Source organism: Anthonomus grandis, chromosome 22 (genome assembly GCF_022605725.1).
Source record: "Anthonomus grandis grandis chromosome 22, icAntGran1.3, whole genome shotgun sequence".
Lineage (NCBI taxonomy): Eukaryota > Metazoa > Arthropoda > Insecta > Coleoptera > Curculionidae > Anthonomus > Anthonomus grandis.
In genome coordinates this window covers 35,748,419-35,760,709 of record NC_065567.1, presented here as the reverse complement: position 1 = coordinate 35,760,709, position 12,291 = coordinate 35,748,419, and the positions used below count along the sequence as shown (strand labels likewise).

At 36.1% G+C, this 12,291-nt stretch overlaps 1 protein-coding gene across 2 annotated transcripts in view; it reads right to left on the bottom strand.

The window, feature by feature from the left end:
• Positions 1–12,291, bottom strand: part of LOC126748207 (muscle calcium channel subunit alpha-1) — a 120,256-nt gene that overhangs the window by 34,719 nt on the left and 73,246 nt on the right. For both annotated transcript variants that reach the window (XM_050457281.1, XM_050457282.1), the window contains exons 6-15: positions 11,887–12,036; positions 11,612–11,826; positions 8,541–9,051; positions 8,410–8,483; positions 8,201–8,352; positions 3,773–3,980; positions 3,598–3,718; positions 3,292–3,505; positions 3,155–3,234; positions 717–864 (exon numbers count right to left, since the gene is read on the bottom strand). In XM_050457281.1, the coding sequence (XP_050313238.1) occupies positions 717–864; positions 3,155–3,234; positions 3,292–3,505; positions 3,598–3,718; positions 3,773–3,980; positions 8,201–8,352; positions 8,410–8,483; positions 8,541–9,051; positions 11,612–11,826; positions 11,887–12,036 (1,873 nt within the window). The remainder of the gene's footprint in view (positions 1–716; positions 865–3,154; positions 3,235–3,291; positions 3,506–3,597; positions 3,719–3,772; positions 3,981–8,200; positions 8,353–8,409; positions 8,484–8,540; positions 9,052–11,611; positions 11,827–11,886; positions 12,037–12,291) is intronic.

Here is a 12,291-nt window from a genome sequence, read left to right as displayed (position 1 = left end):
GGTAACCAAGAAGCGGAATCCGTGAATCTGTCAGTGCCCTAAAATCTATAATCGGCAAAGCCAAATGTGTAGCTGTCGCATAACTAAGGACTCTCGATAGAGAGGCACTCCGAAGATCGACGGAAGCACACATAGCTGGGCCCTCTACCAGATAGAATTACTAAGCGCCTCAAGAGACACAAAATTTTGATAGTGATAGGTCTTATAACAGGGAACTGGTACTCAAGATGTCGTCTCCAAACCCTACGTATTGCAGATAACCAGAATGCCGTTGGTGTTGAGAAGAGAAAGAAACCTCAGATCAAAGCGCCTTATTGGCATTTCCAAGATAACACTCGGTGCAACTTCAGCAACAACCTCCCCTGTCTACTGTTCCCCAAGTTCAACTGCGCTTCTTCCTCTTGAGAGCGTTTTTACGTTGATGTATTTAAAAAAGTTCGATAACTTGCTTGATTGTTCGAATGAAATAAGAAGAAAATTAACTAGGATTGTAGCTCTTACTTTACCATCATATAGTATACAAGATTATACAACAAGCCCTAAACTAATCAATTTTTTTGTATGTCCTGTATTTATTTATTTATATCCACTGTCTGGACATAGTCTCAACGTCTAATACTTAACTTCTATGAACCGTATAATTTAAATCGAAGTAAGTTAGGTAAAAACTAAATAGATATAGATTCTGCAGCTATGTTCTGTTAAATGAGGCGTACCTGTTCTTATATGAAAATATAAAAAAGGCACTGCCTTTTGGTATCGGCTTGACTTTCTTAACTATAGTGACCTCGGACAGCCGCCTTGGCCTAGCCGTTTCCTTAGGAACCACCAGGTCCTCATCGTCCGTATCTTCCTCTGAAAAGACTTGCTATAGTATAAAAGTAAGTGACGAGACTTAGACCTGCCTTATAAATTTTGATATTGCGACAATATACGTAATATATTTCCTTAATCTAAAGTTTAATAAGTGTATTACACGATTTGTGACTGGTTTAGATATTATTATCACACGAATATTCCAAGGAGAACACGAATTTGCATTACATGATACAAAGCGCATGTTGACAATGAAAAATATCAGCATAGAGTTAACCGAGTTTCTGAAATATAGTCCATCAGAGAAATAATGCAAAGATACAATGCCACGATCCAGCAACTCCTTTGGTCTATTCGTGTTTGAGGTCTCCGCAGAAAACCTCTTCACTCCTCACCTGGTCAAAGCGTAGGTATCTCGTACTAGAATCACACCTGTTCTAATGCTTTTTCCTATCTATAATTTGATACTGGATGCAGTTTAAATATCAGGGCCCTTTTTGCAAAGTTTGCTAAGGTTTGTAATTCACTTTTCTCTAAATCAGTTTTCACCAAATAAATTATTTAATTTTACTGGAAACGTTGACTAAATAGTTTAGTTTTTGATCCACTCATTAGCATCATTGCACTAACGATCAACGTCAATTTGGTAAAGTTGAGGGTGAGTGCTGTAAATTATGTGCGTTTATTCCAACCTCTGGTGTACCATATGCGTCTACTTCCTGCGTCTGGTTTCCATGAAAATCTACGAAGAGCCAAGTCGGAAGGAATATGTTCTACCAAAAATTAGTTCTGACCCGATATGTATCTGGATTATCCCGTTGTCTGCAGAGTATTACATCGTATCAATAGTATTGGGTACCAGAGCATCCCATATTTTCGCACACGATCTCAAGTGTTCAGTACCAGATCGAGTCTCATGCTTCACTTGTCATCAATGTTAATATTGACACATATAATTGTGTAAAACATCAATAAATTCGTTTTTAAGGCGTTTTATTGCGATATGTCTAAAGTTCATTGATATAATCATTTTCGCCTACTATTGAACTAACGAATTACTAATTCATTCATTTCTACTAATGAACATCAACAAAGCCTGGCTTCGTAACATGGGGACACTGTTTTGAATCTGTCAATTATGTAATGCTTAATAACTTGTCAATAGTTTCACATATAAACATGAAAACTTTCGTGAAATGTGCAGTAATTTGTTTTAAGGCGTTTCATTGCTATTTGTCTTAAAGCTCATAATTAATATAATCATCTTCGCCTACTATTTGCCATTCCTACTAATGAACATCAACACAGCTTGACATCGTAATATGGCAACAATATTTTTAATCTGTCAATAATGTCACATTAAAAATCAATAAATTTTTTTAAATCGTTCTACTATTTTTTCTCATAAAATCTAATCATCTAATCATCCAATCATCTCCACTTATTACTGGAGCTTAGTAGATGGAGATGATTGGATGATTATATTAGATTAAACCTATTAATAACCTATAATTAAACATATTCTCACTATGGTAACATGGGAAAACTCTTTTGAATCTGTCAATAGTGTCATGCTTCACTTGTCATTTCAAAGTTAGTTTAAGAAGTCAATCATCAGTCATTTAAAGTTTTAAGGGCACAGTCTTCAGATTTCAGCTGTCTATAATTTATTTCTCAATTCTTGAGTTTCTGATGAATTCAACTCCTTGTTTTTAAATTATTAGTCACTTTACAGGAAAGCAACTTAAATTGCCAAGCTTGAATGACATTAGGACATATCTCATGCATTACATTAATATGGTTGGTCTGAAGTCGTTTTTCCAGGTGAGACTACCCACCATCCATGCAGTTTATCTAAGACCACGAGGTTTCAGAAATCAATTCGCGTTTTTGCCGGACTTTCTCATATGAGTTAGAGTAATTTGTGGTTCTATTCTTGCCCATTCTACATACTACTTTTCGCATAGAACAAACTGATAATGTGAACTAAGTGGAGACTAAGCTCAGGATAAATAAACTGTACTTGATACCACCTGACATCGTTGCCGTGAAGTCTTTACAAGAAGTTGTGAACGAGTGATTGTGGATGTGAATAGCGAGGCGAGGGACTCCACTAGTGTAGACTTTTGGATTCCGCACATGTTATGGATCATACTTTTATTTAACTAAAGAGAATATGTGCAATAATCATAAATATTATATTTCTAACAGGAAACAAGGAAACTAACAGAGTCGCAATATCAAAATTTGGTTAATTCGTAATTGTCGGTTTCTCGTCACCTAAAGTTCCTAAGAATAAAAGGCGCCAATCACAAAGATTGCTTACACCACACCTTACCTTCATTTTGATCTTCCCCCTCTTCACCATCGTCCAACTCTTTTTTCGTTTGAGATTCTTCATCGTGATCTCGGTCGGATCTACAATTAAAGTAAATATGTAACTAAATATTTTTCATATTTTACTTACGTCATCACCTTTCAGAATATTGCTCGTCATCAATATCTTCTTCCAGACTATGCTCTTCCTCTTCCATTCCCTCCTCATCTTCCTCTTCTTGGATCGGAGTGGGACTCTTCGATCTCTTACCCTCTTGCTCTTTTTCCTCTTCCTCCTTTTCGATTGCTGTCAAAGTTTCTGCGTCCGCTAAGTTATCGACGGCGATAGCCAAGAACACGTTTAAAAGTATATCTTTATTGTTGTATAAGGAAATCAACGAATATAAAGAATGAAAGTAAAAGTGAAAGAGGTAGAAGTTAATTTTATACGTTAGAAAAGGATACAGTTACCACAAATAAACAGAATAATATAATAAATACAGGCCAAGGCGCCAAACCCTTTAACACCTCCATATGCCTCTATTCCTACGTACATAACAGCATTCCAGTCTTCACCAGTCAATATCTAAAAATCTTAAGTTGCTACAAATTAAAAATGTTTGATAGGGGAATTACCGACCTGAAAGACTGTCAATAAACTTTGCCAAAAACTATCAAAGTTGTATCGAGGTTTCTCTTCGGTTTTTCTGTTAAATCTTCCTCCAAAGACTTGCATGCCGAGTAGAGCGAAAATAACAATAAACAAAAACAGTAGCAACAACAAGGATGCGATTGATTGGATCGAATTTAACAGTGAGGCAACCAGGTTTGATAATGATCGCCAATATCTAAAAATTGAGATAAGAAAAACATTACATATATAAATCTAGTTTATTTTCATTTAAAATCATGTTGGTTTTTCTTTGGCCCAATGATTTTGTTAGGCTGGCTGCCATTTATAGGGTCAACGAAAAATAAGTCGTCTTTTTTTGTGAACAGGTTTTAGTTCATAAAATATTCAGTCGAATATTCTTGGACTATTTATTATTTTGTACAAATATTCCTATTGTACGCAAAGAACGTTAGCGAATGTTGCGGACTGTGCTCTGCCGAGTATATAAGGATCTGCGTCATCGCTGGGAGGGCAGTTGACGGTTCAGTTCAAGTCGGAATATTGGCAGGATATTTAAATCGGACATAAATACTAGTAAATAAATATTTCTGGTAGTCATAAGTGATCGTGTTTAATAGTGTAAGTGTGTAAATAAATCAGTTCACTATTTTTGTGCATGAAGTATCTTAATTCACACCTAACGAACGGTAAAAACTGCACCCGTTGGAAAAAAGCAAACGGTTGGTCACCCAGACAGAAGGCCACTGCCCTTAAATTTGCCTTGATTCGGCTGCCATCCTGCAAATAATGTCCTCCGAAAAACAAGAAGTCGACTACCTAGTGAGGCATTTGGAGATGTGTTATGGCCAGTCACACCTGAAATATTTCTACCACACGCAGTTGACAAAGTCCTTCAAAAAATTTAAATCTGACATTGCATGTTTAGTTCGCACTGGCATATTCAGATTTCTCGGAGAGAATCATGAACGTTTGGCAGTCCAAGCATTTCTGGATGGACTCCGCCATGCTCAATTGAGGCAGTAGTTATTACTAGCACATCCACCTATGCTAGTATAGATACATTAATACGGACCCTTAAATTCGAAGCTACCAATAACACGAACAAGGGTCAGGCTCATGTCCGACAAGTGATTCCAGGAGAGACCTACTTCGAGGAATCCGTTAAGTGAATCATCAGAAAGGTTAATGGAGTACGTGGGTGCTAGTTTCACTTCTGCTAAACTAAGTAAGGTCGATGCGAAGAGGCGATCGTCGACCTTTATTCAGCAATCCGTAGCAAGAAGATTGTGCGAATGACTGCAAGAATTGTCAGCGGGAAGAAAAAAAGTTGTTAGGAACCACCATCCATGCCAGTGTCGCAGGAGGACAATTTATAGTAACAAAGACCCTGGGAAGAGTGAGCGAAAGATTTAACTTGGTTAATAGCAATGCAGACGTAAGGGACTAATGCAGGAAATGCGTTGTATGTGCGGCAGTAATTGGCCACAGCGAAAACACAAGGCGTCAGTAAAACATGGGACGTCCCTTTGAAAGGATTGCTATTGACGTTGCTGGTTCGTTTCCACATCAGAAGCAGGGAAAAGTACATCGTGGTCGTGACTGAGTACTTCAGCACATTGGTTGAGGCGTACTGCATTACACTTGCAGTCTGATTGCATGGTAAAACGAATGAATAGAATCATTAATCAGTATTTGCCCAAAGCAATCTCTAGCCACTAAAGAGACTGGGATAAGTTTTCTTCTTTGTTCCTGCTGGATTATCGATCGGAAATCCATGATGAAATCACAGGAGAGTTTCCGGCTCGAATAGTGATGGGAAGAGAACTCCCATGCAATGTGAAGTTTGATTGACCGCTAGGAACCGATGTTGCCGGTGGGGAAGATGTTAGTGAGCTGCATAGAAGAATTGATTTTACTTATAATCGAATGAAGGACGCAGATAATGGCAATGTCAAAGACCAGAGGTACAACATTGTGACTTGGGTTGGCTTTATGACCCTAAGAGGCTAAATCATTTTTGGATGGGCCTTACCAAGTTCTGGAAGCCATCAACTTGGTGATCTTTTGGTTTGGTAAAGCTTGAGTCCTCACTTTAACTGGCTTATTATGGAAACCAGTAAGACGCTGAGCTGCGGCAAATCCAATCATCGTCGAGTCGGATTTGACATTCGATGAACTCATGGCTCATGGCCCATCATTTCAATGGCCGAAAGAGTCGGTATAGCGTGACCTATGAAGTACGACAAAACCTGTTTACTGCTCCACCTGAGTGGAGCCAGAACATGCACATTGTGTAGCTAAGGATTTACAAATGTCTGGAGGAATATGATGTGTATAATGTCTGAGGTTTTCCGTAGAAAGTTGGGAAAAATTCAAGACCTGCGTCGGTCTAACCCCAGAATCATGCAACCACTCAAGATAACCGATGAAGAGACTTCTACCTGGTTACCAAAGAGGCGTAACATCAAAAACCTATAAGGACGTCTGGGATACTTTGTGTTCTCTAAAGAAGAAGTTGCTTGCCGAGGATCTGAGAATGCTAGCAATTCCATTTTCTAGAGAAAAGCATTGATTGTTATTTCTACAAGAGATTCAGTTGCAGAGAGAAACCTTCTGCGGATATTGACATCCATCATCTTTGGATTTATTTCGGGACGAAATAAGCTTAGGGAGGAAACGATATTGATAATACCACGAATACCAGCTGTATTTCGTCCTTCCGCAATGATACAAGTGGGCACACCGAACGATATTTCTAGAGATATCGAGATATCGAGATATCTCTCTGCATGGAAGGTTAGCAAATCGTCCGGACAGTATTATGCCGAGTATATAAAGAGCCGGGTCGCTACTGGGAGGGGAGTTGACAGTTCAGTTCAGTTCGGAATATTGGCGCGATATTTAAATTGAATATAAATAGTAGTAAATAAATATTTCTAGTAGTAAATGATAGAGATTAGTAGTGTAAGTGCGTAAATAAATCAGCTAACTATTTTTGTGTATCGAGTATTTAAGTTCCCATTTTAGCCTAGAGTAAAAACGCCACACTTCTAAACACTTTTTTTTCTCGATTTATTAATTTTTAACAACGCAACGACAATTAACAAAAAATTGCTCTTATTGGTTTAAATACATAATTATTATTATTTAAAAATGCGAATTCTAGTTTTAACCAACAAGTTCAGAGTACGGCTTGAAAATTGAAACTTTTTCAAAAATAAATAAATGTTTCTATCAAAGAATATTTGGTTCTTAATTTGACAATAAGTTCAATTTTCATTGGACAATTGACAGAAATAATAATCGACCTTTTTTGACAAATTAATGATTGTGGAATTACTGATGAAAATGGATATTTCAGTTTCACTCAATAATAATTTCGAATATTTATTTATTATAATATTACAGGATCTTAAATATTGATATATATTTTTTGCCAGATTTGACGATGTTTAAAATTAAATAAAAAATTAATCCGAAAGTTCATAATTCATAGCATTCGATAATTGACAGAAATGATAAACTATATTTGTGACAAATGAATGACAGTGATAAATGACGTTAAATTTAAAAAATATTCAAAAATATTCTTGTTGGTTAAAATACCGAATTATTATTGTTTTCAATTTTAATCAAAAATAATTCAGAATATTTATGTATAATATTCCAAGAATAATCTAAATACATGTTTTTCCCAGATTTGACGATCTTTAGCATTAAATAAATTATATCCAAATGACAGAAGTTAAAACTGATATTGCTGACAAATGAATGAAATTGAAAATTTACGTAAGAATTTCAAAAAGGTTCGAACCGTTTTTCTGAAATAATTACCAATAATTCGGTAATTGATAAAAATGGAGATTTCAGTGTTAATCAATAGTAATACAGAAAGAATAGAACATTCCTGGAATTAAAATTAGGTATGTTGAAAGAACATTCCTAAAAATAACTTGATGGTTAAATATTTTTTCCCACTTAGTCTTATATCCAGATATATTTAAATAAAATATATCTGAATGTTCGATTTTTTGCCAGCATTGACAATTAACAGAAATGAAAATTGACATTATTGACGAATGACTAAAATCGACGTTAGACTACATTATTCTTACTAAATTTAAAATATTTGGTTAGATATTATTGATGAAAAATAGAGGTATCACTGTACAGACAACTGATGTAAAAATTCCATAAGACGATTAGAATACTGGGTCTTTACTAAAATACATAATATAATATTTTCCAGCTTATTCATTCTCAGCTTTCCAAGATATTTTAACTAAAAATTGACTTTATAATAGAGAAAACTAATAGTTTTTACCAGCCAATAAAAATTACCTTAAGGGTTCATCATTATAGATTCTGACTATATTGAACCAATAAAAAATTAACAGTGATTTCTCATAGTAATGTTTTAAAGAAAATACTTACTTGGTAACCTTAAAAACTCTTAACAACCTCACACAACGTAATACAGATATTCCCAAGGGAGGCATGACGTTTGAGTGAGTTAACACCATCTCACTTATACTTCCAATAACAACAAAACAATCAAAACGATTAAATAGCGAGACAAAGTAACCCTGAAAATAATAACTGCTTTACCAATAATAACAAATGTGTGTATTTGGAGAACTTACTTGAAAACCCAAACTATACATTTTTAACAACATTTCCAAAGTAAACAGCGCTATAAAAAACATATTGGTATATTCTAAAAGAAATAATCGGTATTGGTTTAAATGGAAATTATATTCTTCTTAAATAATACCTTGAAAATCGTCGAGCCAATTCGGTTGTTCGTAGTGTTCTGTAGCCAAAACACCCGTATTTAAAAAAACCAAAACTATAATCAACCAATAAAAAGTCTGCGATTTTACAGCTTTTCTACATGCTCTACGCATTCGTCGATTGATTCTATCCAACTCTTTTTTCTTTTTAGAACCCCAAGAATCATGCTGGACTTCCTCATCCCCTAACTGATCTGTTGAAGCCATTTCATTGGTTATATTATTTCTTTGATCTTGACTTTGATGGTCCTCTCCCTCAGGCTCGATGTCCTCAGCTTGTGTTATCCAGTCTAAATAACCTCTAAGATCTTCCTCTAGTTGCTGTTTTTCTCTTAGTTTATGGAAATCACCGCGTGCCTTTGCCTTTTCTCTTTCTTTAGAGAATTCACCGCTGAGGACACCAAGAATTAAATTCATAACGAAAAATGCGCCTAATATCACCATTGAGACAAAGTAAGACCATTGCCATTCTCGACCTAAAGCATCTTGTATCTAAAAAATAAAGAAGAAAATTAAATACAGATAATATGACTGTGGATAGATAGATAAATGCAAAAGTCAGTATATGGTGTGAACTTCCCCACCACTAACCTAAACATGAAACTGTTTCGTATAGTGGCGAGGAAGGGTTTTATTAAACTTGGGAATATGTGCTCTACATTCTGAAGAATCCATATAGCCTTTCTCCGAAGCAAAAAAACGCGACGTAAATGAGATTAAGTAAAACCTCTCTGCAACTTTAGTACTCCTATAGACTCACATCCTGGAGGTGAGCGAAGATGCAGGTTTTTATTACTGTTGGTTATCTGCGAAGAGAATTAGAGCAGCACTGGGATTACTGCTTTTAAGGTCACTATTATAAAATAAATTCAATACTGATTCCTGATAGTGAATACTTGGGATCTGCCAGAAATATATGATTCTAGTTTATTGGTCGAGTCAGAGAAATTATGATAACTTAGTTTCATTGCAAGACTTCTAAGGGAGGCATAGTCTTAACTTAAATTATAGTCTTAACTTAAGTTATTAAACAAAACACAAAGTTCGCCTTCGCAAGGGCATCTTTACATGTAGACGAAAGAACCACTGTGCAGAGACCGTCCTCAGGGATCTCTTAAACCACACATTGATCAACGATATCAAAACGTTTACACTAATCTCCAAAAGATAGATGCCGATCGGCAACGATTGATTTTACTGGTGAGGCTTTTGTGTCTAAACTCTACTTTATTCGCAATTAATATTGGGTTCGTCATTGTATTTACTTTGGTATTATATGGTTGTATAAAGGTGCTGTATCAGAAACATTATGTCGTTAACTGGAAATCGTTGGTTTCGTCTAATGGCATCTTAACGTGCAGACGAGACAGGCAGAGTGCACAAAACGTCCTCAGGGATCTCTCAAACCGCATATTGAGCAATGATATCAAAACGTTTCCACTAATTTCCAAGGGATATATGTTGATCGCCGTACTTTTACTGGTGAAGCTTTTCTGTCTAAACTCTGCTTTATTCGCAATTCTAATTTTATGTTCGTTATTGTATTTACATTATAAAGGTGCTGTACTAGAAACAAAATCTCAGTCATTGGTATTCGTCAGTTCGGTCTAATGGCGTCTAAGATGCGGACGAGGTAAACAGAGTGCACAGGCAGTCCTCAGAGATCTCTCAAACCACACATTGGTCGATGATATCAAAACTTTTCCACTCATTTCCAAAGAAAACATGCTGATCGCCAATCAGTGATGGAAATAATCAATATCTTTCTCGTACTCATTGTGGTGAAGCGGTTCGGATTGATTATAATATTGTTAAAGCTTCCTCTTTTTAGTGTCAGTCTTATCTCTAACTTCAGCAACGGAGGTAACTTATGGCTTTGTTGTTTATATTTCAGACAGGGAGGCGGTGGATCGTGGGCCTCAAATACACCCGGGGGGCATGCTACTGTTTTCTAAGCTAAAGTATTCGCTGTACATGACGCTGAAAAGATGAGCTTTAAGCTTGAAGTGAAGTGTTGAAAGGTATTAAAAGAACTAGTGAAGCAGCTTTAGTGTGGTTAGCTTATTTGGGTGACTGGTCACTCAGGTAATGCTGGTAACGGCCAAGTGAAATTCGTTGCTAGACTACGATGCACGAACATTTAGTAACCCTCGATAACTGGTATAGCCAAATGTGTAGCTGTTGAGACATTAAAAAGTGTGCTTAACAGCAAGATACACAGGAGTTAGACCGCAGCTCTTGGCACAAGAGAAGCTGACGCACACATACCCCAGGTTCTGTATTACAACTATACTCTCTATACCCTCTGCCTGTATTACAACTACTGCTGCTACAGAGATGCGAAATCCAATTAGTGACAGGGCTTTTTTTGTCTGGTCACTTGCATTTAAAACGCCATCTCTACACCATAGATATTGCAGATAACAGGTATTCCATTGATATTGGGAAGAGGAAAAAACTGCTGACCATGTCATGGGAGAGTACCCAGCACTCATGTGTGCTAGATTGAAATATCTAAGCAATACTTACAGTTTTACCAGCGATATTGAATCTTTCAGACTGTAGTAGCTTTAACTATTGCGCGCGTGAAATGAACGGTAAAATTTAAAAGCTCCAATATATCATTTCCTAAGACGGCTTCTCATTATGCGATGATTCTACTCGGTGCTTCACTTTGTTTAAAACGAGCATTGATGAACCTATATATTACATCCTACACACTATGCGATTCACTTTGCTTCGATGTTGCATGGAAATTCATCATAAAATCATCGTTCCATTCCATCTCTACAATGCATGAAATATTGCTTTGACCAATAAACTAATTCATGAATGAGATCTGAGACCGAATTGTCACCCTCATTACTTTGTCGCTTCGTTCTTCTGATTTAATGCTTTAATGAAAGAGCGGCATTTCCTTTGACGAACATCAAAGGAAACGCCGCATAGATAAGTGAATCGGCGCATCATACTCACTAGACAATACTTCGTGAATATCAAATCAACGAATAGTGAAAATGTATTTTAAATATTATATTTACTACCTACTTACATTATAAAGTACATCCGTCCAACCTTCTAAAGTTATACACTGAAAGACTGTTAACATGGCTAAGCCAAAGTTATCAAAATTCGTTATACCATAATTCGGACCATCCCATTCTACACCGTCCTGCAATTTACCATCATCACAAATATAGTCTGATGACATTTCGATTGTGCAATTAAAACCATCACCACACGGATGAGGTTCTTCCATTTGTTCCCCTAAAACCATCGTAAAAATACAGTAACGAGTTTTAATTCTAACTGGATTAATGGACTAACCCGTCTTTTTATAACATGTTTTGTGCATTTGCCCAGAAAACAGTTCTAATCCGATGATAGCGTAAATAATGATAACGAATAAAACCAAAAGTGCAATATGTAATAAAGGCACCATGGCGCGAAGAATTGAATTTAACACAACTTGCAGACCTGAAAAAGTACATAATATTGTATTAGTTATTTTTTTATTCGGTATTATTTCACTATTTAAATAAATATACTACTGTGTAATATATATATATTACTAAATAAATATACTATGGAGAAACTGATAGACACAATCACAAACTACCCAGGAGCCATAAGGAACTCATTACAACAACCTTGAAAAGGTCAAGGAGACATCTATGTAGAACATTCTGGACAGACTAGATCAGAAAAGCAATAAGGGTATCATGGAGAAAA